General features: G+C 47.3%; 1 protein-coding gene across 1 annotated transcript; it reads left to right on the top strand.

Moving 5' to 3' along the window:
- The first annotated feature begins 16,168 nt into the window (after window positions 1-16,168).
- Window positions 16,169-17,137, top strand: LOC134601030 (olfactory receptor 52A1-like). Its single transcript, XM_063445447.1, has one exon. The coding sequence runs from the start codon at window positions 16,169-16,171 to the stop codon at window positions 17,135-17,137; it is 969 nt and encodes a 322-aa protein (XP_063301517.1).
- The last annotated feature ends 9,000 nt before the right edge of the window (window positions 17,138-26,137 follow it).

The raw sequence follows: 26,137 nt of genomic DNA, 5'->3' as shown, positions 1-26,137 counted from the left end.
ATAATATTATGTTTTCATTTAAACCATATGGGGATACAGTGTTCAGATAATGTATCCAATATGCCTTGCGTTGTAGTAAGAGACGTGACCTATCGCCTGCAGAGTGGGCGTCCGTCACCCCGATCTCCCTTGTACTCCCAGGTATGGAGTTGTAGATCCTTGGTGAGCAGAGGCCAGTGGCGTTCCGCACTGTAGCCAGCGTTACAGCTGGGTAAGTCATGGGGTTGTCTGGTCTGGGATTGAGGACAAGATGAGGGCAGAGGCCAACTGCTCTCTTCCCGTGTGCTAGCTCTTCTGCTGGGGAGACGGGTAAGTAGTCCTGCCCTGTAACATGGGGGCAGGCAGGACAGAGATTGGGTCAGTGGGTATTGCCGTCTCATCCACTAACCCCAGGACCCTGTTGGGAATCTGCTGTGGAGAGGAGGGATCGCCTATCTCCTCCTCCTGGAATTCCTGCGTGGTTGGTGGTGGATCTGGACCAACCGTCCAACATCCCTGTAGGTTTGGTACAGAGACTATCCCCCTGTAGTTGTGGAGAAGGACCAGTTGTCTCCTCTCCCAGTATCTCTGGCTGCTGTTGGAGAGAGAGACCGGTTGTCTACTCTCCCCATAATGCACACTGCAACTGGGGAGTGAGACCGACCGTCTCCACTCCCAATAACTTGCCCTGCCGCTGGGGAGAGAGACCAACTGTCACGTTTAAACATTTGTTATGAAGGAACACAACTGCAGATTTCTTATAGTTCGAATATTTATTAGAAAGTAATTGGTATTGACTTTAATTCCAATTTACAGGTACTGTAGCATTAAGTAATAAGCGATAACTGAAGTCCACAATTATATGCACTGTAGCTTTAAGGAGTAAACGATAACTGAAGTCCACAATTATAAGCACTGTAGCTTTACGGAGTAAACGATAACTGAAGTCGCAAGAGTCCTTTAGTAGTATTAATTAATTAGATGATAAGAAGTTACAATAGCTGTTCCATAGACTTTAACTGAAGAAAGATAGATGCAGCTAACTGAGACAAGTATGAGTTGAAGTTAGCTGTAACGGTTGGCTTTAACGAAGGACTTTGGAGACAGGAAATAACAGCTTTAGATGCAACGCTTATCAGAGAAGTTTTACTTAGCTTCCGGCACATAGAACACTGGTTCCCGAGATTCCTCAGAGGCGGATTATCCTGCATGGATAGAGTTCAGCTTTAGCCGTGGATGAGGAAAGGTGAAGGGAACTTGAAGTCTTCCAGTCCGGTCCGGTAACAGCAGGCTTTCACAACGATGTTGCAGCCGGTTCGTGAGTACGGAACGTAGTTCATTAATCCAGCGTCGATCGAGATTAAATAGGGAGACCGGGTCATGAAGAGGTGTGGCTAAGCTCCGTGGAACCAGGAAGTAAGGGGATATCATAATTAAGGCATGACACCAACTGTTCCTACTCCTTTTATTGCGCACTGCAGCTGGGGAGTGAGATCGACTGTCCCTGCTCCCTGTGTCTCTGTCTGCCACTGGGGAGCAAGACCGACTGTCTCTTGTCCCAAGAACACACTCTGCCGCTGGGGAGGAAGGACAACACCTTCCGCTCCCTGTACTGCACACTGCTGCTGGGGAGTGAGACCGATTGTCTTCACTTCCTGTAGGTTACACTGCCGCTGGGGAGAGAGACCGACCGTCTCTTCTCCTAATAACATACTATGCTGCTGGGGAATAGGACCAACTGTTCCTACTCCTGGTAACTCGCTTTGCCGCTGGGGAGGAAGGACGAGACGCTTCTCTCCCTCGGACGCACAATGCTGCTGGGTAGTGAAACTGGCTGTCTCCACTCCCGGTGTAGGTCTTTTGTTCTTGGGCCGTCACAGTACATCATATACTCAGAGCTCGTAGTGCTGCGCCGCTCGGTTCTCATCGTCCAACTTTCGCATGGTTGCCGCGATAATCTCTTCTGAAGGATCTGGGCCATACTTGGCTAGCCGCCTCTTTACCTCATCAATGTAGCCATCGCCCTCAAAGCGTTACGTCATGTTTGCTTGGCACCCACTCTGGGCTACTAGCTCTTTGTTCCTCGCCCTTGGGGTTCCTCTGTAGACAGGGATGCTGCACCAATACTAGCGTTGCCCTCAGTTTGTAACATCCACACGTTTTTGAATGGCGCTTCAAACCACTTTGACCGTTCGGGAGTTCGAAGTGTTCCTGATATAAGTCCAAAAGGGCACATGCAGTATTTTCCACAAGGGTTTAACACAGGGGCCATAGTCACAGGGTAGGTGGCTCGCAAACAGACTGCTCCGAAGGCCAGTGGCGAGGTTACTTTCAACACAAATGTCTTTAACCCAACGTTTATTACCAGGGCCATAGTCACCGGGTAAGAGGCTGGCAAACAGGCCCCTCCAAGAACCAGTGGTGAGGTTACTTTTGCCACCTATCTTCCCCCCCAAGGGAAGACTACCCAGGTACCTGACTTGCTCAGTACCTGAGTTAGTCTGGCAGCCCATCCACAACCAAGTACTTAACCTTTAAATCTCTGGTGCCCAGCTTTGTCTTGTCTGTCCCAGGCTGCTGACTGGGCGTCCGTCACCCCTGATCTCCTTTGTACTCCCAGGCATGAAGTTGTAGCTACTTGGTGGGCAGAGGCCAGCGGTTACAGCTGGGTAAGTCAGGGGGTCATCCGGTCTTGGACTGAGGACAAGGGGAGGGAAGAGGCCAACTGCGCTCTGCCCTGTTGCCAGTGTTTCTGCTGGGGTGGCCTGTGACCAAGGGAAAGGGGAAGGCAGAGGCCAACTGCTCTCTGTCCAGGTAACAGCTCTTCCACTTGGGGTGACTGTTCCTTAGTCCTGCCCTGTAAAAAGGGGGCAGTGGCAGTGGTGCTCTGCCCTGATGCCAGCTCTTCTGCTGGAAGGGGGTCAGTGGGTACTGCCATCTCATCCACTAACCCCAGGACCCGGTTGGGAATCTGCTGTGGCTGTTGGGGATCTGAGACAACTGTGCAGCATCCATGTAGATCTGGTACAGATACCGTGGTACCATCTGCACCATTAGGGTCAGGGGTACTGTCCCCCTGTAATTCCGGTATATCCAGCTGCCGCTGGGGAGGGAGACCGGTTGTCTCCTCTTCCTGTATGTTAAACTGGCGCTGGGGAGTAGGACCGACTGTCCCTACTCCTGGTATCTCCGGCTGTGGTTGGGCTTCTGGGCCAGCCACTCAGCATCCATGTAGGGCCGGTGGAGAGACCTCGGTCCCATTTCCACCTGCCATCTGGGGGTCTTCCTAGGTCCAGTCTATGAGGTCCCCTACTTAAGGTAATTCCAGCTGCCATTGGGGAGAGAGGCTAGCATCCTCTTATGTAAAGTCAATTAAATCTGTGGGCGCATCTTCCCAGATCAGTTGCACCACCTCTGCTGAAGGGCTGCTACAAACCTCTTTTTGCTGGAGACCTCCTGCCCCTGTTTTAGCCATCAGGAACTCGTGGTCTCTCTTGGCTTGCATATCGATGGTCACCTGGTTCCAGGTCGCCTGGAAGGTCTCCATCGAAACATTAGAGCCATACCAGGCCAGTCACTGCCGCACCTCAAACAGAAACAATATAATATGATATGATTAGTCCACTGCAAACAATATACACAATATAATATGATCAGTGTACTGCAAAATATATACACAATATAACATAATATGATTAGTGTACTGCAAATAATATACACAAAATAATATGATTAGTGCACTGCAAAATATATACATGATATAATATAATATGATTAGTGTACTGCAAATAATATACACAATATAATATGATTAATGTACTGCAAAATATATACATAATATAAAATGATTAGTGTACTGCACAATATATACATAATATAATATAATATAAGTGTACTGCAAAAAGTGTACTGCAAAATATATACATAATATAATATGATTAGTGTACTGCACAATATATACGTAATATAATATGATTAATGCGCTGCAAAATATATACATAATATAATATAATATGATTAGTGTACTGCACAATATATACATAATATAATATGATTGACATGTTTTGCAGTACACTGTTCGCAGCTTTCTTATAGAGGGTGTTATGGATGCCTCTAGGCTTGCTGGAAGTTGGACCGCTTGGTTATCCTGGTTCCCGAACTCAGAGAGACGAACGCTGCTGCAATTGGCAAAACCTGCAAGTGTCGAAGATCCCACTAGCTATAGTAGAGCTAGGATTCACTGTTCCCTACAACACGAGTCAAGGCTGCGAGTTAAGGGTAAAACAAACTGATTTAATGGCACTCATGCATGGCAATTTATGCAAGTTATCAGGTCCAAGGACAACCCCCTATGGATACTGGACAATGCAATATCCCAACCAAAGGCATTACAGTGTATTATTTGAAAATCGTACACTAACCTAATTATCTCCAAGCGCATAGAAATACCACATTTTATACCCACCTGAAAATAACATAAAAATGCATAACTTTTAGGTTTTAATATGAACATAGCCCATTCAACCAGTCTCTGGATAGCTCAGATCTGAGCGCACAAGATATACGAATTGTGCTCAGATCTCACAAATGGTATATAAAATCACGAAATAAAAAGTCTGTTCGTATGTTTTGGCACGAATGGATGGGACAACCGACACTGGTGGAGTTCATGCAGACCTTTGGCCGATTCTAGTTCCAGGAGTTTGAGGCTTAGGTCCCGCTGTGCATTCGACAACAAAAGATGGCCGCCACCTCGTGTTCGGCATACGAACGGCGCCCACCTTGAAAGAGGTACTTTACTTGTGGTTAACCGCAGAAGCCACATGTTAATTGAGGCCACAAGCCTCAGTAACTGATGTAACTGATGCCCTGGTTAAGATATTCACCTGAGTGGGGTTCCCTAAAGAAATCCTATCAGATCAGGGGACCCAGTCTACCGCTGTTCTCACCCAACAATTGTGGAAGGTGTAGAACATTATGACCCTGTTGAGCTCACCTTACCACCCCCAGACTAACAGTCTCTGCGAGCGCTTTAATGGAACCCTTAAGCAAATGCTGAGGACCTTTACTGACGCCTGCAGATACTGGGAGAGATTCCTGCCTGACCTGTTATTTGCTTACAGAGAGCTACCCCAGGAATCTACAGGGTTCTCTCCCTTCGAGTTACTCAATGGGAGGAGGGTCCGTGGACCCCTGTATCTCATTAGAGGACACTGGGAGGTAGATACAGAGCAGGAGGGGACCCCCATAGTGCCATACATACTGGAACTCCGGGACCGCATGGAACAACTGTCTCTGATGGTATGAGAGAATATCCAGGCTGCCCAGGGGAGACAGAGAAGATGGTACGATCGGAATGCCCGGCAGCGCACTTTCCAGGTTGGGCAAAAGGTCCTAGTGCTCAAGCCTGTGAAAACTGACAAGCTGCAGGCATCTTGGCAGGGCCCATATAAAGTAGTGGCCCAACTCTGTGACACTACATATGTCATTGCCAGCTGTGCAGATGAAAGGATCCAGCGATCCTTTCATGTGAACACGCTGAAGGAGTACCAGGTAAGGCAGGAAGATATCGCTGCAGTATGTGCCCCTGCTGCAGATGACTCAGAGAGCTTACCCCACCCTGACCTATTAGAAAGTGATGAGCTTGTGAAGAAGATCGGTCATCTGGAATCAGTCGGGTTCTGGTGTTACGTGCAGCTTAACAAACTAGTGTGAGGGCTCAAAAAGGGGGGCCCATTGTGCGGGTGTAGAAAGTGGCCATTCTTTCATCTTCTGGGCCAAGAGAAGAGCCGCAGCTTGTTTTTGCAGTCAGCAACTGGGCTTTCCTGAGGACCGGATTAGGTTGCTCTGGTTTGGCTACCAGGGCTACGGGTGGCAAGAGGTTTGCAGTGAGGTGTTCAGGTTGGTGGCGGGGGCTAGGAGGCCAAATTTTGCTTTTGTATGCAGGAGTTAATGACCTCGGGCTTATCCCTTAGCGTCTCCTGGTAAAATGGATGAAGCAGGATATTAACTGGATTAGGGCACGGTCTCAGGGATGCAGTTGGTTTGGTCGGAAATAGATCCCCTTTTCTGTTGGTGGCACACACAGGCTAAAGTGAACGGACTAATTGCTAGTTTTGTCAAGAAGGTGGGTGGTGTTTTGGTTTGGCACAGGGAGCTGGAGAATGTGTTGGCAGGATATTTTTATCCTGACGGTGTCCATAGGTGGCAGAGCTCAGATGACCTCAGGGTTCAAGGTCTGAGCTTGTGGTGGGGTGGGGTAAGGAAGATTAAGGGGAAAACGAGTATTCTTATTTAAATTAGGAATAAGGGCAGTTAGTTGGCTAAAATGGTACACTGTGCATACAAGTTTTGGTAGGTTTCATGCCCGTTGGTTTGACCCATACATAAGTGTGTCGTGTCTTATTGGCTTAGTTTGGGTTTAGGTTCTTGTATCCCTCACCTGCCCATATGACGACTATGCACCTGTCATGTGAGATTCAAGCACTTGCTTCTCATAGATGAAACGCATTAGGTTGCTGCCAATCCTTGTGGTGACAAACAGAGACTTACAACAGAGTGTTAGAACGCACGGTACTGAAGTATCCGGTTCTTGATTCCAAGTCGTTTAGCATTAGGACACTAAGCGGGCACTTAGTTCACAACGAGGTCATCGGGTTATTGGAGTTGTGGTGTGCCATTGTTTTTGAAACCATGTCTCTGAATATAATGTATTTACACACTATGATACTTTGATTCCATCTTTCAGACCACACAGTGTGCAGAGATTGGGACATATATTTTAATATTTTTCTAGCACTGTGGTTGTCCCTGACAATCAGGATCCCTATTATATGTGTTTAGGACACCTTGTTTTTGGACATAGGATAGTAAACCTACTCACTCTTGCATGTTCATTCCAAAGAAACTTAGTAAATAAAATTAATGTAGTTTTTCTGTATTTCAATAAGGGCATTCACTAAATATATTAAAGGATCAGATGGTAGGTGGTCATCGTTCGGCAGTCCTTTCGTTGTTTTGGGGTACATGCTCCATTCGACTAATTGTATAATTGCATCCAAACGGGGCCACCCTGAGGCCAGTTTATTAGGCTGCGGTTAACCGCAAACCGCAGCTCCCCGGAGGTTAATTATAGGCACACTTCGCTCGTAGGGTGGTCGATCGTTCGTCAGGTCTTTCAGTGATTTCAAAGGTGACTGGGGTTAAGTGGCGGCACACGCCAAGGGCTGTTAATATGTACGAATGAGTAACCAGGATCATTCGTATAACAGGGTATAAAAGTATCCAGATAGAAATGACAAGTAAAAGTATCCAATGCAGTGTCAATAGCAACAAGGGTAAGGAAAATGATAGTCTTGCAGCATACAGAGGGGCTTTCGTAACAGAGGGGAAAAACAAGAGGAGCAGAAAAAAAAATCTATATTTATTAAATGGTTATTCCAACCCTTGTTAAATACAATGCCCTGTGGGTCCTTAGCAATTATCCCCCCCTAATTAACCTGTAGAATTATAATAAACATATCTGGTATCTAGCACTGGGCGAAGATCCCTTAACTGAAATCCACACAGTCTGACATCACTGCTTCCTTTGTAGCCCATGGAGATAAGGCAGCTAAGGAAATAGGGCCCGGACAAGGCTAGAAGGCGGGATAGGGGTGGGAGCAATATAGGGATTAGACTTGCATAGGAAGCTAGTGCTTGGGGGCTGACTGATAGAAAGGGTCGGCCATTTTAGGTTTCCTCACTCTAATCCCATACCTGGCAGAGTTGGTGCAAGCTTGTTGTGCACTTATTGGGTCTGGTAGATTATTCTTTCTCTTGTAGCATGGCTGAGCAGTCGTGCAGGAGCTCAGACAGAGGGACAGCATGGGACAGAGGGACAGCATGTCTTCAGTCGCAATTGGCGGTGATTGTGTCGGCGGAAGATCAAGATGGTGGGCGTCCCACGAGGATAGTAAAAAAAAAATTGAGTGTGTTAGTGTGTGTGTTTGTTAGTGTGTCTGTTAGTGAGTGTTTGTGTGTGTCTGTTAGTGAGTGTTAGTATGTGTCTGATAGTGAGAGTGTGTGCGTCTCTGTTAGTGAGAGTGTGTGTGTCTCTGTTAGTGAGAGTTTGTCTGTAAGTGTTAGTGTGTGTGTTTGTTAGTGTGTCTGTTAGTGAGTGTTTGTGTGTGTCTGTTAGTGAGTGTCAGTGTGTGTCTGTTAGTCAGAGTGTGTGGGAGGTCTTACCTGTGTAAGTTAGTGTGGGGGAGGTCTTACCTCAGTGCCACTTGGGATTCGGGCAAGCAAACAGCTTCCCTCCCGCCCGCCCTATTAGTATATTTAGTCACAGCTAGCCGGGGGTATGTCCTTGCCAATTGAGTGTGAGGGGTTACGTTTAAGAATGAGATGAACAAGTTTTTAAGGTCTCAACCTCCCCTGCTTCAAACGGTTAACATTAGGTTGCCTGAGGTGTCGTGCCCATCGAGCGTGGATAAGGTCGACTGATGGCGGGCATTGGAAAGATATGATTTTTATGACAGGGGGGAGGTGAGAGGGAGTGGTGATTAGGAACCACTGTATGTTTATTGACAAGGACGGTTGGGTCACTGTATAACACTATGTGTGGAGTTATATATGTATAAATGTTAATTTATGCCTATTTATGTCTAACGTTTTTGGTTACAGAAAAATAAGAGATTTAATAAATAAAGTTATGGATGTGTTATGCAGTAATTTAGTTTGTGATAATAAATGCTGTGGCCTGTTTCATCCATACTAAGTGGTCTGTCGTTATTTGGGGGTTGAATGGAGTTAGATTTTGTTCTAGGCTGCATCGCGATTTCCCACTAAGTACATACATGATTGGTTATTGTACAAACTTGTCTCAGTCTTCCAAAAGATCCCTATGGGAGTGTCCCTTGTTGGAAGACCTGCATAAAAGACAGGCATGTAGCCCACATTAAACAGATCCTGCTTCACCCTCAATACAGAGCCTCGTCTCGTACTTGGGGGGATTATTCGTGTGTTTCCTGTTCGGCGCTTAGGAGTGTTCGGTAGCTGACTGCTTATTCGGGAAAGGGAACATATTTGGCTGCGTTAACCCCTTCTATACCCGGGGTGCCGTTACAACAGGTGGCAAGCGGCGGGATGATTCCCACAGCCCAGAAGGACAGCTACAAGGTGACACAAGTGAATGGAGGCACACTATGAACAACTAAAACGCTCTACCCTCAAAGATTTGATGGAGAACCGGGGCTGACTGGCTGGTAACCACAAGAAGAGGGACATCATTGCCGAACTGGAAGAGATGGATAGAGCTGAACGGATTGTCGAACCACACAGGACAGCCGAAGAGGAGAGTTTTGGCCCGGCTGTTGCAATAAGATTGGCTCACTATGGACCGAATCCTCCAATGGAGATTATAACGCAAGTCATAGCGGCCGTGGATGCTAACCAGCTCCAGACTCAGCAAAGAGGTGCTGCAGCAGCAGAGGTAATAGCAGTGCCAGTTGAGAAAAGGAAAGTACACTTTGCAGTATTTAAAAACTTTGTGGAAGCGGACAGAGAGATCGACGGGTACCTTGCCGATTTTGAACGGCAATGTGCCCTGCACAGAGTATGCACGGATGAATGGGTTACAATTTTATCAAGGAAACTGTCCGGCCGAGCCATTCTTGATGGGGATATCGCGGATTACGGGCCGGTAAAGGAAGCACTATTGGCCAGGTATGCTTTTAACACCTGAGGCATACCGGAGGCGATTCCGGGACACTGCCAAGCAAAGTGGGGACTCATATACAGAGTGTGCATGCCGCTTACACCGCACGGCATCCCACTGGGTCAATGGATGCCAGGCGGTATCCAGGGAAGAGGTGCTGCAATTGTTCCTGCTGGAGCACTTCTACGAGAAGCTGAACACGGGGATAAGAGAATGGATCCGAGACAGGAGACCCCTCACCCTGCCGAGACAGTAGACCCCTCACCGGTTGGCGGAAGAGTACACTGACGCCCGCAAGCAGACACCCCTGTGGTCAAGGCAACTCCCAACACAGATTACCGACCTGCGGCACCCCCTCCAGCTGCCGTCTACCAACAGCAGCCCTGGTATAACCAACAAAGTTACTCACAACCCCTAAGGACACAGAAAGCAAGACTGCCCTTTGGATCCCTCCCTGCAGTCTCAGTCCTGGAGGAAGCCAGGAGTAGGGAACCCATCGGGCACCAATGCCTGCTCCCCACTGCATCGAAGTGGGAAACACAGCAGAAGAGCACTGGGGAACTCTACACGAAGCTGCCCCCGACAATGCAGCTGCCCGGGATAATCGGCAGAAACACAGACAGACTGTCCGGGTCAATGGAAAGATAGCCAGTGGACTGCGAGATGCCGGAAAGTTTGGATTGAGGAGTTGGTTCAGGACATGTAAACGTGGGCATCATGAAAGACTTACCAGCTGATGTCCTACTGGGGAATGATTTAGCCCCCCCCCTTGTTTCTGCTTACGCCCAACTGGGCCCCGCGGATGCCAACCCTGTGACTACCCATGCCCAGACACGTGCTGCTGGAACCGGCCCACCTGCTGCAGAGACCCAGGTAAGACCACCTACCCCTACGATTACCCTAGAACAGGCCCCCCTAGGCTGGTATACCTCAGAGGCATTCGGGAGGATCCGACCCTGCAGAAATATAGGGCCAAGGCAGACACCCAGGAGAGGGGAGCAGATGGGGAACTCTATGAGTGGGTGGGGATCCCCAATAAATCCCCGAAAGGTAAAACCCCTTCGCAGAAAGACAGCTGGTAGTACCTAAGAAATACCAGCTGGAGATTCTGCGAATTGGGCATAATGTCCCCCTAGAATCGGGCATGGCCCATAGAATTACTCAGAATTTCTTCTGGCCCAGTTTTAATCGGGATGTGCGACAGTACTGCAGGACCTGTGACACATGTCAATGGGTAATAAAGTGGGGGGACCACCCCAAGGCCAGACTTATGTCAATGCCTATTATTGGGGAGCCCTTCTATCGAATAGCCGTTGACATTGTGGGTCCTTTAGCCAGACCTAGTCCATCCGGGAAGAAATAAATTCTTACCATGGTGGACTATGCCACACGTTACCCAGAGGTAGTAGCTATGTCTAACATTGAGGCAGAGAAAGTAACTGATGCCCTGGTTAAGATATTCACCTGAGTGGGGTTCCCTAAAGAAATCCTATCAGATCAGGGGACCCAGTCTACCGCAGGAATCTACAGGGTTCTCTCCCTTCGAGTTACTCAATGGGAGGAGGGTCCGTGGACCCCTGTATCTCATTAGAGGACACTGGGAGGTAGATACAGAGCAGGAGGGGACCCCCATAGTGCCATACATACTGGAACTCCGGGACCGCATGGAACAACTGTCTCTGATGGTATGAGAGAATATCCAGGCTGCCCAGGGGAGACAGAGAAGATGGTACGATCGGAATGCCCGGCAGCGCACTTTCCAGGTTGGGCAAAAGGTCCTAGTGCTCAAGCCTGTGAAAACTGACAAGCTGCAGGCATCTTGGCAGGGCCCATATAAAGTAGTGGCCCAACTCTGTGACACTACATATGTCATTGCCAGCTGTGCAGATGAAAGGATCCAGCGATCCTTTCATGTGAACACGCTGAAGGAGTACCAGGTAAGGCAGGAAGATATCGCTGCAGTATGTGCCCCTGCTGCAGATGACTCAGAGAGCTTACCCCACCCTGACCTATTAGAAAGTGATGAGCTTGTGAAGAAGATCGGTCATCTGGAATCAGTCGGGTTCTGGTGTTACGTGCAGCTTAACAAACTAGTGTGAGGGCTCAAAAAGGGGGGCCCATTGTGCGGGTGTAGAAAGTGGCCATTCTTTCATCTTCTGGGCCAAGAGAAGAGCCGCAGCTTGTTTTTGCAGTCAGCAACTGGGCTTTCCTGAGGACCGGATTAGGTTGCTCTGGTTTGGCTACCAGGGCTACGGGTGGCAAGAGGTTTGCAGTGAGGTGTTCAGGTTGGTGGCGGGGGCTAGGAGGCCAAATTTTGCTTTTGTATGCAGGAGTTAATGACCTCGGGCTTATCCCTTAGCGTCTCCTGGTAAAATGGATGAAGCAGGATATTAACTGGATTAGGGCACGGTCTCAGGGATGCAGTTGGTTTGGTCGGAAATAGATCCCCTTTTCTGTTGGTGGCACACACAGGCTAAAGTGAACGGACTAATTGCTAGTTTTGTCAAGAAGGTGGGTGGTGTTTTGGTTTGGCACAGGGAGCTGGAGAATGTGTTGGCAGGATATTTTTATCCTGACGGTGTCCATAGGTGGCAGAGCTCAGATGACCTCAGGGTTCAAGGTCTGAGCTTGTGGTGGGGTGCGGTAAGGAAGATTAAGGGGAAAACGAGTATTCTTATTTAAATTAGGAATAAGGGCAGTTAGTTGGCTAAAATGGTACACTGTGCATACAAGTTTTGGTAGGTTTCATGCCCGTTGGTTTGACCCATACATAAGTGTGTCGTGTCTTATTGGCTTAGTTTGGGTTTAGGTTCTTGTATCCCTCACCTGCCCATATGACGACTATGCACCTGTCATGTGAGATTCAAGCACTTGCTTCTCATAGATGAAACGCATTAGGTTGCTGCCAATCCTTGTGGTGACAAACAGAGACTTACAACAGAGTGTTAGAACGCACGGTACTGAAGTATCCGGTTCTTGATTCCAAGTCGTTTAGCATTAGGACACTAAGCGGGCACTTAGTTCACAACGAGGTCATCGGGTTATTGGAGTTGTGGTGTGCCATTGTTTTTGAAACCATGTCTCTGAATATAATGTATTTACACACTATGATACTTTGATTCCATCTTTCAGACCACACAGTGTGCAGAGATTGGGACATATATTTTAATATTTTTCTAGCACTGTGGTTGTCCCTGACAATCAGGATCCCTATTATATGTGTTTAGGACACCTTGTTTTTGGACATAGGATAGTAAACCTACTCACTCTTGCATGTTCATTCCAAAGAAACTTAGTAAATAAAATTAATGTAGTTTTTCTGTATTTCAATAAGGGCATTCACTAAATATATTAAAGGATCACTATAGGGTCAGGAACACAAACATGTATTATTGACCCTATAGAGTTAAAACTGCCATCTAGCCCCCTTGTCCCCCCACATATAGTAAAATATTACTGGACTTCAAATCTGCAGCTGTATAGTTTGTCACGGTTTCCTTTTGACCTGCCTCTGACCTCTGACATCATCAGAAGTGGTAAATAGGTTGTGGAACTGCACTCATCCCTTCGCTACGGAATCTCAGGGTGCTGCTGGATCAGTCCCAGTACCAAAGTATAATTGCAGAAAGTAGAAATCCAGGCACTCCAAATTGTTCCAATTAATATGCAATTTTATTGGACCCAAGAACCACACAACGTTTCGACCCCTTAGGGTCGATAAAGGGTTGATAAAGGCCCTGAGGGGTCGAAACGTTGTGTGGTTCTCGGGTCCAATAAAAATTGCCTATTGATTGGAACAATTTGGAGTGCCTGGAATTCTACTTTCTACAATCACAATGCTTCCCCATAGGATTGGCTGAGACTGACAAAGAGGCAGATCAGGGGCAGAGCCAGCATGATTCAAACACAGCCCTGGCCAATCAGCATCTCCTCATAGAGATACATTGAATCACTGAAGCTCTATGAGGAAAGTTCAGTGTCTGCACGCAGAGGGAGGAGATACTGAATGTTTGGATGCATTTTAGGCAGCCATGACCCAGGAAGGATCTCTAACAGCCATCTGAGGAGTGGCCAGTGGAGTTATCACTAGGCTGTAATGTAAACACTGCATTTTCTCTGAAAAGACCGTGTTTACAGCAAAAAGCCTGAAGGGAATGATTCTACTCACCAGAACCAATTCAATAAGCTGCAGTTGTTCTGATGACTATAATATGTGGAAACAATAAGAAGAAAATAAATCACATTACAGGGATTGAAATTAAAAGCCTTCAATCTCATTTGTACAGAACGAACCCCACCCACCCAGCCATCCATTGAACTCATAGCCTTCAAATTACAAGCTCAGTACATGACCTCTAAGCTACCTTATAAGTAACTTTTTTTGGAGAGATTTGAAGACTTTTAAGCTATCATACACTGGGTATCCAATTCAGATGTCCTGCTAAGGAATAAATGGGGCACTTCAAAAAGCACCTCTAGGGGCATACTGAAAATGTCTGAGTTGCTCTCTGATTGGACAGACTTAAAAAACGACCTTCTACACATGCCCATTTGTCATCAACCGCCTTTCCAGACAGCTATCAATCATTATCAGTAAATCAATCTGCGATGTAGTGATAACAGGAGGAGAAATTATAGCACTGCAGTGCTGTTTGATGTATGTTTACCATTTGTAATGGAAATTTCCCAGAAGGAAACAATGTCAGTGATTCACTCTCTTACCATTGTCAACAGGTTTTTTTTTTGTTTGTTTTTTTACCTGATGGAGCCCTGCCCTCGTATGGATGAGGCTCCACTGGTGATTTGGATGTCAAGGGTCCAGTGATGACATGATGTGACATCAGCTTTAACAAGTTTATTTATTTGAGATAGTACATGTAACCACAGGTCTTTATAGGAAAACACACAAAATGAAACTCAGCCCATGTCCAATCAAGATTTAATTGATTGAACATGGGCATATGTAGCGCACCACCCTGTTTGTCACTGTATTTCAGTCACTTGCCCTTTTGGTTACATGACAAAATGTAATATTAACTCTCGTTCGTCTGGTTGTTCGGTAAGAATTCTTCTTCAACTATTTTACACCATATTGTTCAACAAACGAACAAACTACCGAACAACCAGGCCACCCAGGAGAGGAGCGTGGCATCAATTGACCTCCCTAACTTTGTTCACACTGCTTTAATTGCCAACCGCACAAACTAACTGGGTGTTCCCTGGGTGGCCGCCGTACGTCATGCGAACACGTGGCGGCGGCCATCTTAACATACGAATTGCACCAGCGGTGTTTGGTCGTCAAGTGTCTGGAACCCAAATCAGACACGCGACAGCATGAACACCGCAGAAACTTCCATCCTCGCATAAGTTCGTGGGAACTCAAGGGAACAGAGCGGCGTTCGGTAAAAAGAAACATACGAACGAGGGAAATTAAACAAAGAAGACACAAAACATTCTGTTGTATATTTTCATGTATTTCAACCTCCCGAATGGAGACCGACCGCACACCCAAAACTCATGGAACTATTCTCGGCTTACACCTCGTGTGCAGTCGGTAAATCGAAGACATCCATAAAACTTTCGAAACCCTGAACAGATCTGGGAGATTTTTCAGTATGCTGCTCCCCCAGATCGGGGCTACCAGGGGTTGTTGAATTGTGAATGTAGGATATGTTTTTGGGGTGTTTCCAGAAAAGTATGAACATTTAGTTTTTTCTGTTTTGGGATAATTGAGTTGATACAGTAATTAACTCAATTATCCCCTGAGCAGAGGGGAGGGATTGTATGCAGTGTATGGGAGTGTCTTGTGACTTAACTCTGTTTTTACTGGTTGATGTATATTTTTATCGGTGCCACACAAGGTCCACCTGGGTGGTAACCTTTGGGGCAAAAGCTTCATAAAAGGCCAGCCTGGCCATTAAAGGATAAATTCTGCTCCTAATACTGAGTGTCGTCCAATTATTGGGAAGGGTGATGGGATATTCGTGAAGCATCTTGTTTTGATCCCTGCCTGAGTAGCTGTTGGAATAACCAGCGGAGAAGAAGCCCTGCTGCCACTGCTCTCCGCTACAGCATACAAAAAGTAGCTACAGCTAAAACAGCTACATTAGACACAAATAAAATCAACAGGAAATTTCTACTGATTTCCACATTGATTACTCTACTTGTAGAACATGTCTTTTGGCCATTGTTTCTCCAAGTTTATTATATTACATAAAAGCTTCCAGAAAGGACATGTCTCTAAAAATGTAAAATGTAACAAGGAAATAACTTGGGTCACCTTTTTAAACTGTTAATGCTGTTAAGGTTTTATAGCCAAGATATCTAACAAAATGTTTTGTGTATGTGTGACTTTAGTAACATTTTATACATGTCATTATTCATACTTTATATTATTTATACATTATTTCATCTTGTGTAAGAATATTCATGATTTATATGTATTTTTAGATAAAGTTCATATGGTATGCACAAGGACTCCCATTATAAGCCATGGCTGTATTTAATGTCAGCTCCTTCTATCCAACTTTCCTTATCTTGGTGGGAATTCCTGGCCTGGAGGCTTCCCAATGGTGGATTGGTATTTTCTTCTGCTCATTCTATATCATCTCGTTGTTGGGGAACATGACATTAATTATTGTGATCCCATCATCTCCAAGACTGAATGAACCCATGTTTACATTTCTCCTGCTTTTATCAACCAATGATGTCCTGCTAAGTACAAGCTTAGCCCCTAAACTTTTGTCCATCATCTGGTCCAGTTCCAACGCCATCCTTTTTGATGCCTGTCTTCTCCAAATGTGTTTCCTGCACGCCTTCTCAAGCTTTGAATCCGGACTACTACTAGCCATGGCATATGACCGGTATATTGCCATCTGCAATCCTCTCCGTTATTCCTCTATTATAAATGACAAATTTATAGTCAAAGTAATTTTTTTAATTTTTATTAGAGCACTTATTCTGATTTCTCCAGCTCCCTTTTTAATCAAGAGGTTTCACTCATTTAAGACCAATGTTATCGCCCATTCTTACTGCGAGCACATGGCAGTAGTTAAACTAGTTAACGGGGACATTTGGGCAAATAGTGTATATGGATTGATGGTAGCTTTTACTATTGTTGGAACTGATATTTTGCTAATTCTATTATCCTACAGCAGGATTTTCCATGCAGTTTACAGCCTTTCATCTAAAGAAGCTCGACTGAAGGCATTTAACACATGCACACCCCATATGTGCGTCTTTTTCATTTTCTATGTACTGGCCATTTTCTCTTTTTTATCTCACCGCTACGGTAAACACATCCCGATCTATGTTCACATTGTCCTGTCAAACACATATATTCTCGTGCCATCCATGCTAAACCCTCTGGTTTATGGTTTGAAGACCAAACTCATCCGAGAACATGTTTGGATCATTGTCCATAAGACCAGAAATACCTCATTACAAATTCCTTCCCAATGAATCTCATCCATTTATCTCTTGGATATTCAGATTGTTTATGTAACGGACCGTTTCAGCAGACAAGGGGTTAAAATCGTTTAGGTGATAATCCCCTTTTCACAGACAGGCACAGCTACTGTAAAATCACCAAAACTCACGAATTGGATATAGGTGAATGCACCAAACTCCTGAACTGCATACAAGGGAATAAGGTAGCACTCCAAACTCCCGAACTGGAACCTCACGAATAGCTGCTAGCAGGAAAAGCTCCCAAGCGGCTTACACTCCTGGCAGTCAGTCCCTATCAGCATACAGTGAATCCCCCCCAAGAACGAGACAAGGCTCCGTGTTGAGGGTCAAGCAGTGGTATGTTTATTGAGGGCTACCTGCCCCTGTATTTATGCAGGTCTCCCACCTGGTGGACACTCCCCTAGGTGACCAGATGGAAGAATGTAACAACGGACAGACAAGTACCAATTACAGACATATAGCAGTAAAACATCCCCACAATGCATCCTGGCTTCCTCCTCTCTGCCCTGGAGAAGTAATTCAATTATCTCCCAGGACAAAGGCAAAACTCCATTACACACGTGGGGACACAAAGACAGACTATCACTTTAAAATACATAAAGACACATTTTATACATAAAACACAGACATGTCACATATCCCCAGATAGCTCAGGTCTAAATGCACATTATTATGTGAATGGCACTCAGACCACACAAATACAGTTTAATTGCCATGGAGCCAGAGTCTTTAATTACACTAATATGCTCCATGGCATAGCTATCTGGGTTAAAACATTCCTCCAACACAAAATACCGAATTTACATGCATTCGTTTAATCCATACGAATTAGAACCAGGGGCTGGAGGTTCAGCGGTGCCTGCACATAAAAGTGTCCGATTTTGGTGCATGAAAGCCGGGCAGAAAAGCGCTGGCTGCCCAGGGAGCTCCAGAACACCGCCACCTAGCGGCCACTAAGTGTAACAGCGGCCACCCAGTAACATTCAATTAAGCTGCGGTTAACCGCAGCTTCAGGGAGGTAAATAGGAGGCACACTCCAGCTCCTGGGTGGCCAATTAACGGCGCCGGCCGGCTTCCCACGGCTCTGGGGAGGTTGCAAACAGGCTGTTTGTTCGGTAGATAGAATCTACCGAACGGCTGTGCAGAAAGGGAGAAATAAATCCTTCTGCACAGTAAAATTAACCCTTTAGCTGCCGGTCCATAATCCAAAGTCAGCAGGCGGGCGACCAGGCTCCTCCAATGCAATGTGGCGAGATTGGTCTCGTCACAGTTTAATACTACACATGATAATTAAAGATCTTAGAATGTATTGGAAAAATTTGGGATCTGATACATTTTGGGAATCTGTTAATTGGCTTATTTATTCCAGTAGTATTTAAATTATAGAATTGTTTTTTTATTTTTTTTCATTTTAAACCTGTAGTACTAAATAAAAATAATTATGGCTATCATCTCAGGAAGCCAAATGAAGTGTTTAAAATTAATATAAAGGGCATTTGACATGTCTTCAAGCTACCCTAAATGTAGCATTTTCGATGTTACATTTAGTCTTGATTTATTAAGCTTTCCAAATTATTCAACTCTGTTAGAAAATAAATATTTTACCTGGATGGCTACATTGAGATTTCTCTCATTTTCAATTATGTCCTTGGTCCTCAAAACATTGCATTGTTACAAAAGGATACAATTTTACAAAAATACAACATACAAACTATATACAATATATATACATTTAATACATAACAGGTAATAAATATATTCAACCATGACAGGTGCATTCTGTGCTGAGTTGTATTGAAACATAGAAACATAGAAACATAGAATGTGACGGCAGATTAGAACCATTCGGTCCATCTAGTCTGCCCAACTTTCTAAATACCTTATCTTATAGTTAGGATAGCCTTATGCCTATCCCACGCATGCTTAAACTCCCTCACTGTGTTAACCTCTACCACTTCAGCTGGAAGGCTATTCCATGCATCCACTACCCTCTCAGTAAAGTAATACTTCCTGATATTATTTTTAAACCTTTGTCTCTCTAATTTAAGACTATGTCCTCTTGTTGTGGTAGTTTTTCTTCTTTTAAATATAGTCTCCTCCTTTACTGTGTTGATTCCCTTTATGTATTTAAATGTTTCTATCATATCCCCCCTGTCTCGTCTTTCCTCCAAGCTATACATGTTAAGATCCTTTAACCTTTCCTGGTAAGGTTTATCCTGCAATTCGTGAACCAGTTTAATAGCCTTTCTCTGAACTCTCTCTAAGGTATCAATATCCTTCTGAAGATACGGTCTCCAGTACTGCGTACAATACTTCAAGTGAGGTCTCCAGGTCACCAGTGTTAGATCAATGGCATCACATATAGATATATCAGAATATTATTAGTCAGATTCATATTAATTAGCAAAACAGTTCCTATTATGGAGTATATAGCCAAGATTAATGACATAGCTTAGTGATATGTTGCTACTCAAAATTAGTGTTAGCATGGTGATCAAATATTGCAATATTGATGTAGAGAGTCACATAGTTGGACTATGGGGTGTTCCACTTCTCTAATCTCAGACAGTATATTGTGAAGTCCGATATCTGATGGTTCCATTGTCGAGGTGATGCTCTTAAGGCTGCCAAGGCCTCTTAACATGTAAACTTATGTTCAGACCTCTTCAGACCCGCAATGGAAATAGAGTGGAGAAATATCCATGGTGCAAGGATGATAACCTGTGTCCAATTTGACTGCGAGCAGGGCATGTCCACCGTTGATGATGATACATTCCAGTCTGGCTGTAACCCTTCCAGCATCCATTAGATGTGATAACTTTCATTTGATGCAGATGTACAGGTGTAAGGTACCATCACAGAAGATGAGATACACAAATAGAGAGTTTAGGATTAGCTTCTTACTTGTAGAGAAAAAGTCTAAAAAAAGACCTATTCAGAGAGTTCTTCGTGAGTTAACATGACCTCCAGGAGTTAAATCAGAAAGACAGGGAACATTGTAGAAATATATGGGTGTCCATTCTAGATGGAAATCAAGGAATCCTATATAGAAGTGTCCATGGTGAAATATCACATGATTTATGTACTTCTGTACTCCAGAAAAAGAGACCCACCGTTAGCCCTGATTTCCTAGAAATGTTTTGGGCATTGGACCATGTGCACGGTCAGTCAAAATGATGACATCCATGGAAATCCCGAACCCCTGAACTGTTCTAGGTGATTTTTTAATATGTTGGTCCCTCAGATTGGCTATCAGGGGATATGACTTTTTGGGGATTTTCCGTGTATTTTGGGGGTACTTTCAGGTTATTGTAAATATATGTTTTCTGTGCCTGGAGATAATTGAGTTTAGTACAATTGTTACAGGACAGGACTATCCACCGGTCCCCCCAGCAGAGGAGCTGGCACCTGGGCAGAGAGCATCTGGATTCTGTATAGAAGTATCAAAGGTGAAATATCAGATGTAATAAAACATATGTAACATAGTATTGCATAAACACAATCAATGCAGGATGGGCGGGCACTGAGCAAGACATTTTTTATGTAGATTCTTCAAAAGGTTCATTGTCCAGGGTCTAAATACCCGCAGGTCACCCCAGCAGAAGCGCTGACTACAGGGCAGAGCGCCTCTGGCCTCTGCGCCCTAAGCCCAGGCCCAGGCAGGGACTTCTGTGCAATATGAAAGAGTTAATAGGACTTATTGTTGCCCGATATGTGGACATTTAAAGATGGCGACTAAGTCCACAACATCACGGACGGATGTAAAAGAAAAGCGCCGTACGTAACAGGAAATGGAAAGATGTCATCATTTGGAGCCGGAAATGAAGGCGACACAGAGGAGTGAACGAGTGATCGGCGGGAAAATCGTTTGGCGCCAAAAAGAAAATTTGGACAGGATATTTAAAGGATGTCCGGACAGTTGGAGAATACACTTTGAAAAAGACCATCGGGTCGAAACGCGTTAGTGACTTTGCTGTTTTTATACAATATTATTATTGTTTATTTTAAAATACGTTTGATTAAAATAGCTATTTTTAGCATTTTGAAAACTTCAGACCTACCAATTATTTCCTTTGCTGACTCCTGGGACCAGTCGAGCTTTGTGCATTGGGAATGGAGGTGTATTTCCTGAGACATCAGAGCATGCGATTATAGTCAGAGCCTACTATACGTGGCTCTGCAGATTGTGAGTTGGCAATTGACAAACTGTTTTCAAATAATCTTTTCCACCATACTGAAGCCCATGGATCAGCGCAGTCAGGGGAATGGGCCTTGACAGAGCCAAGGAGTAGGCAGGTGGAGCTATAGATTTAGGGGTGGGGAATTAGGGTGGAGCATGTTAAAGGGTGTGAAAAGTGCAAGTATATTAAGCGGCCATTTTAGCAAGTGGCCATTTTAATCCGAATCTGCACTTACCTGTTAATTGTTTTGGCAGGTTGTGTGGTTTCTTTTCTTCTGTTTTTCAGATGCCTTCGCTTGAAGAGATCCTGGACGGTGTGAGAGCAGCCGTGAGAGACAGGGGGATGGCATGGCTGCAGCAGCAACTGGCGGTTCCTGGGACCAGCGGTAACCCCCTGGCGGCTGTGGAGAGGCGCTCGGTGCGGAGGGCGAGACCGCCCCAGCGTCTGAGCCCGGGCGTGATGCCCGCAGCGCGTCGGAGACGGAGTCCATCCAGAGAGGCGAGCGGCTCATCGGTTGTGGAGGCAGGCCGGTCGGAGCTATCGCAAACGCCGCCGGCCCCGTCTGTGCCAGGCAAGGGCGGCGATTAGGCCTGGCATGGTGTCGCGGCCTACCACGAGGAGCGCTGCTCGCAGGACGGCGGGCGGCAAGGCGGCAAAATTGGCGACGGCCTCCGAGGAGACCGGGACCGCAGAGGATGTCGGAGGTGTGGATGGAGCCCAGACACGTCCCGGTGAGTCTGCCGCCGGTTTAAATACCGGGCGGCAAGGAAAGGCACTGGGGACTGGGGAGGACGGGCTGACACCACCTCAGAGGGCAGCAAGGGACTCCAGTGGAGGGGGAGTTGATCATGCGGGCGAGACAAGGCCCAGGCAAGGCAGCGGGGGGACGGCAGGACAGGTCACCCAGCTAGGGCAGCAGGACCAAGTCAGGACGGCAACGGAAGGGGCTTCCGCTTGTCAGGGCCAGCGCAGCGCGTCCCCGGTGGACAGAGGAGCGGACAGTGAGGGATTGTCACAGGGGTATGACACACACTCTGACAGCGGGGTTAGGAGTGGACGGGAGGGCCATAAATGTTGCTCCCGGGGACGGCAGGATTACAGAGACAACCCTAGGCCTGCGGAATACAAGAGGCGGCGTGGGGCAGGCGCCAGGCAAAACCGGGCAGGGTGTGTCAGGGAGAGGAGCCCGTCTACTGACGGGTACAGTAGGCGGGGATCAGTCTGCAGGGCCAGGAGGAGAAGGGAACGGCGCAGCGAGTCTGGGTCCTCCAACGGGAGCACCCAAGGACGGCCGGAGAGTTCTTACGGCCTAGAGGGCCTGGTTACTAGGCGGGAGAGGCGCAGGGTTGACGACAGGGAACGTAAGGAGGAAGGGCGGGTAGACGGGCACTCGAACAGACTACCCAGGTGTTCTTCTCCTTACAGGTCGCGGAGCGGTACACCTACGGTCCCACGGCGGGATCCGGCGGAAGGGAGTCGGCGTCAACTGGACACTCCGGAGCCGCACGCGGCGGATGGAAGGAAAACGACCCCGCGGCCCGAGGCTCTGGCGGTGAGTTGCCTGTTACATCACATTCTGATTCCATGTTAACTTGCCTAAAATCGTTGTTAGATTCATGGGTCGGTGGGGAGGGGGCTTCACTGCAATTTTCGAGGGTATGGGTTCCGGAAGCGGGTTCCGGGACAACGGGACAGGCTAAGGGGGCGGTGAGTGGTGTCTCCGGACGGAGTACGCCTGAAACAGGTGAGAAGACAGGCTTAGGTTCGGTCGGAGGAGGGGAGGTTTCCGATGCGGCGCGGCAGAATGTGCATGTCTCTTTCGCGGGCCCCTTGGGATGTCACCTGAAGTCTGAGGTAAAGGACAGGATTTGGAAAGGTGAGTTCGTAGAGGTTTTTTCTCTCCTTCCTCTGGAGGAGTTCCTCGATCTAAAGGATGAGGATAAAAAGGATGCGAAGAAGGAGGAAGAAGAGAAGAAGCGTAGGTATCGGAAGATCCCCAAGACGTTTGCGAACTGGCTGCGGGCTTTTTGCATACTGGCCAGCGTCATCGGGGAAAAGTTTCCCGATCGCTGTTCGCAGCTTTTTTGCTACTTAGACGGGATAGGGGACGCTTACCGGACGTACGGTGGTATTGCATGGTGGAAATACGATGAGCAATTCCGCCAACGTTTAGCAGCGAACCCGAGCAGATCAGATCAGATCAGATGGATCTGCCCCTGTGGATGCGGCTCATGATGGCGCAGAAGGCTGCGCCCTTTCACGGGGCGGCCGGTGCAGCACCTGGAGGAGCGGCGCCGGCCGGACAAAAGAAGGGTTTCTGCTGGCTCTTCAACGAGGGCCAATGTAAATGGGGCTCGTTGTGTAGATTCAAACACGAGTGTTCCGGTTGCGGCGGTGCACATGGAGTTAATAGGTGCTTCAAGAGAGGCAAACCGGCTAGCAGGGGAGGTCCCAGCGGCGCCACGGCTCTTGCCGCTGCCACTGGGGGCAACTCTGGTGAAGGTAGGCGAGATGCTGCCGTGGCTAAAGCGCTACGCTAACCGGGCTGACGCAGAATTTTTGAGGAAAGGATTCACAGAGGGGTTTATGATACCGTTCAAAGGGAAGGGGCCAGGGACTTTATGTTTGAATTTACGATCTGTTCGGGATCACCCAGGGGTGGTGCGGGAAAAATTGATGTCGGAGGTACGGCTTGGCAGGATGGCGGGACCCTATGCGGTTCCACCTATGCCGAACTTGAGGGTGTCTCCGTTGGGGGTGGTCCCCAAGAAGGAGCCAGGCAAATTTCGGTTGATACACCATTTGTCTTACCCAAAAGGGGCTTCTGTTAACGACGACATTGACGCGGCCCTAAGCTCCGTTTCATACGCATCATTCGATCAAGCGGTCGAGTTGGTACGGAGAGCGGGGCCGGGAGCGTTGATGGCGAAGGTGGACGTGGAGGCAGCTTTCAGGTTGCTTCCTATTCACCCGACATGTCACCATTTATTGGGATGTTTCTTTGATGAGGGTTTTTTCGTGGATTTGTGTTTGCCCATGGGCTGCTCTATTTCTTGCTCATACTTTGAAAAGTTCAGCTCTTTCTTTGAATGGGTTGTGCGTCAGGAGTCGGCTGGGGGTGCGGTAGTGCACTATCTGGACGACTTTTTGTGCGTAGGACCGGCAGGGTCCGATCGTTGTGGGCAAATACTGGGGGTGTTGCAATGGGTGGCACAGGTCTTTGGGATCCCGTTGGCGGCTGAGAAGACGGTGGGCCCGACGGTATGCTTGAGCTTCCTAGGGCTGGAGATAGATTCGGTGAAGGGTGAATGTAGGTTACCATCGGATAAACTGACAGCGCTCCGCCAGCGGGTGGGGGTAGTCAGGGGTTCGAAGAAGGTGACCTTGAGGCAGTTACAGTCCCTGCTGGGGAGCTTGAACTTTGCTTGTAAAGTGATCCCTATGGGGAGGGTTTTTTGCAGGCAGTTGGCTCGAGCAACTTGCGGTGTGCGATTACCAGGTAATTTTATCAGAGTCTCCGCTGCGATGAAGGCGGATCTGGATGTTTGGTTGTGTTTCCTGCAGGAGTTCAATGGTCGGGTGTATTTTAGGGATGAGGCAGCCTCGTCTGAAGAAATCGGCCTATTTACGGACGCTTCCGGGAGCGTAGGTTTCGGTGCTTACCTGGCAGGGAGGTGGTGCGCGGAAGAGTGGCCGGAGGCGTGGAAGGAAAGCGCCTTGATCAGGAACCTGGCCTTTCTAGAGCTCTTTCCTGTGGTAGTGGCGGTATCTTTATGGGGCGAAGAGCTCGCGAACAGGAAGGTGATCTTTCACTCCGATAACATGGCGGTGGTACAGGCAGTTAATAATATCTCGGCCTCTTCTCTGCCTGTGGTACGGTTGTTGAGGCGCTTGGTGCTGCTGTGCATGTCTTGGAATATTGTGTTCAGGGCAAAACATGTCCCGGGATTGTTGAATGTTGTCGCTGACGCCTTATCTCGTTCACAGTGGGAGCGTTTTTGGGCAGCGGCGCCGGGAGCTCAGGAGACGGGTCAGGCATGCCCGGCGGAGATGTGGCGGCTCGGGACGTCTTGCTTGGGGGCTTTATAAGAAGTTCCCTGGCTGCCGGAACGTGGACAGCGTACACCAAGGTATGGTATGAATGGGAGGAGATGATGGGGCAGTCTGGAGGGGCGAATTCGCCTGCAGGTAGGTTGGACACGCTCTTATGGTTGTTGTGTCGGTTATTCGCGGGAGGGGCTTCTCCCGCGAAGGTGGACCGTTACATGTCAGCATTGGCATTTTGGTTTAAATTCACGGGTAAGGAGGATATTACAAAAACTTCCTCTAGCCTCTAGGGGTGCTCCACGAAGTAATGTCGGTCCGAGCCACCGACAACCGACAACATCATCGGCAGCTAGTAACCCTAGAGGGGAAGGAGGTACAAGGGCTCCGGGATTCGGGAGCCACTTTAACTTTGGTTGCACCACATTTGGTACCGGGCGCAACCCACACTGGCGGTTCAGTGGCAGTACGGGTGGCCGGGGGAGCAGTATACCGGCTACCGACTGCCAAAGTACACTTGGATTGGGGTGTGGGAGAGGGGACTGTGGAAGTAGGGCTTATGCAAAATTTACCTGCAGATGTTGTGCTGGGGAATGACTTAGGCCAAATGACTTCCGCTTTTATTCCCCAGACTCCCTATCAGGAGGCACACCCCGTAACCACCCGGCAACAGGCTCGCACCACGGCTACACCGATACACTCTGAGGCTCAGGTAAGAGACCATGCTCCCCAACCGACCCCCATGTCCTGGGATACCCCGACTACC

This window comes from Pelobates fuscus, chromosome 1 (assembly GCF_036172605.1).
Source record: "Pelobates fuscus isolate aPelFus1 chromosome 1, aPelFus1.pri, whole genome shotgun sequence".
Classification (NCBI taxonomy): Eukaryota; Metazoa; Chordata; class Amphibia; order Anura; family Pelobatidae; genus Pelobates; species Pelobates fuscus.
The sequence above is the reverse complement of the archived record's forward strand: the minus strand, read 5'-3'. Positions and strand labels throughout refer to the sequence as shown.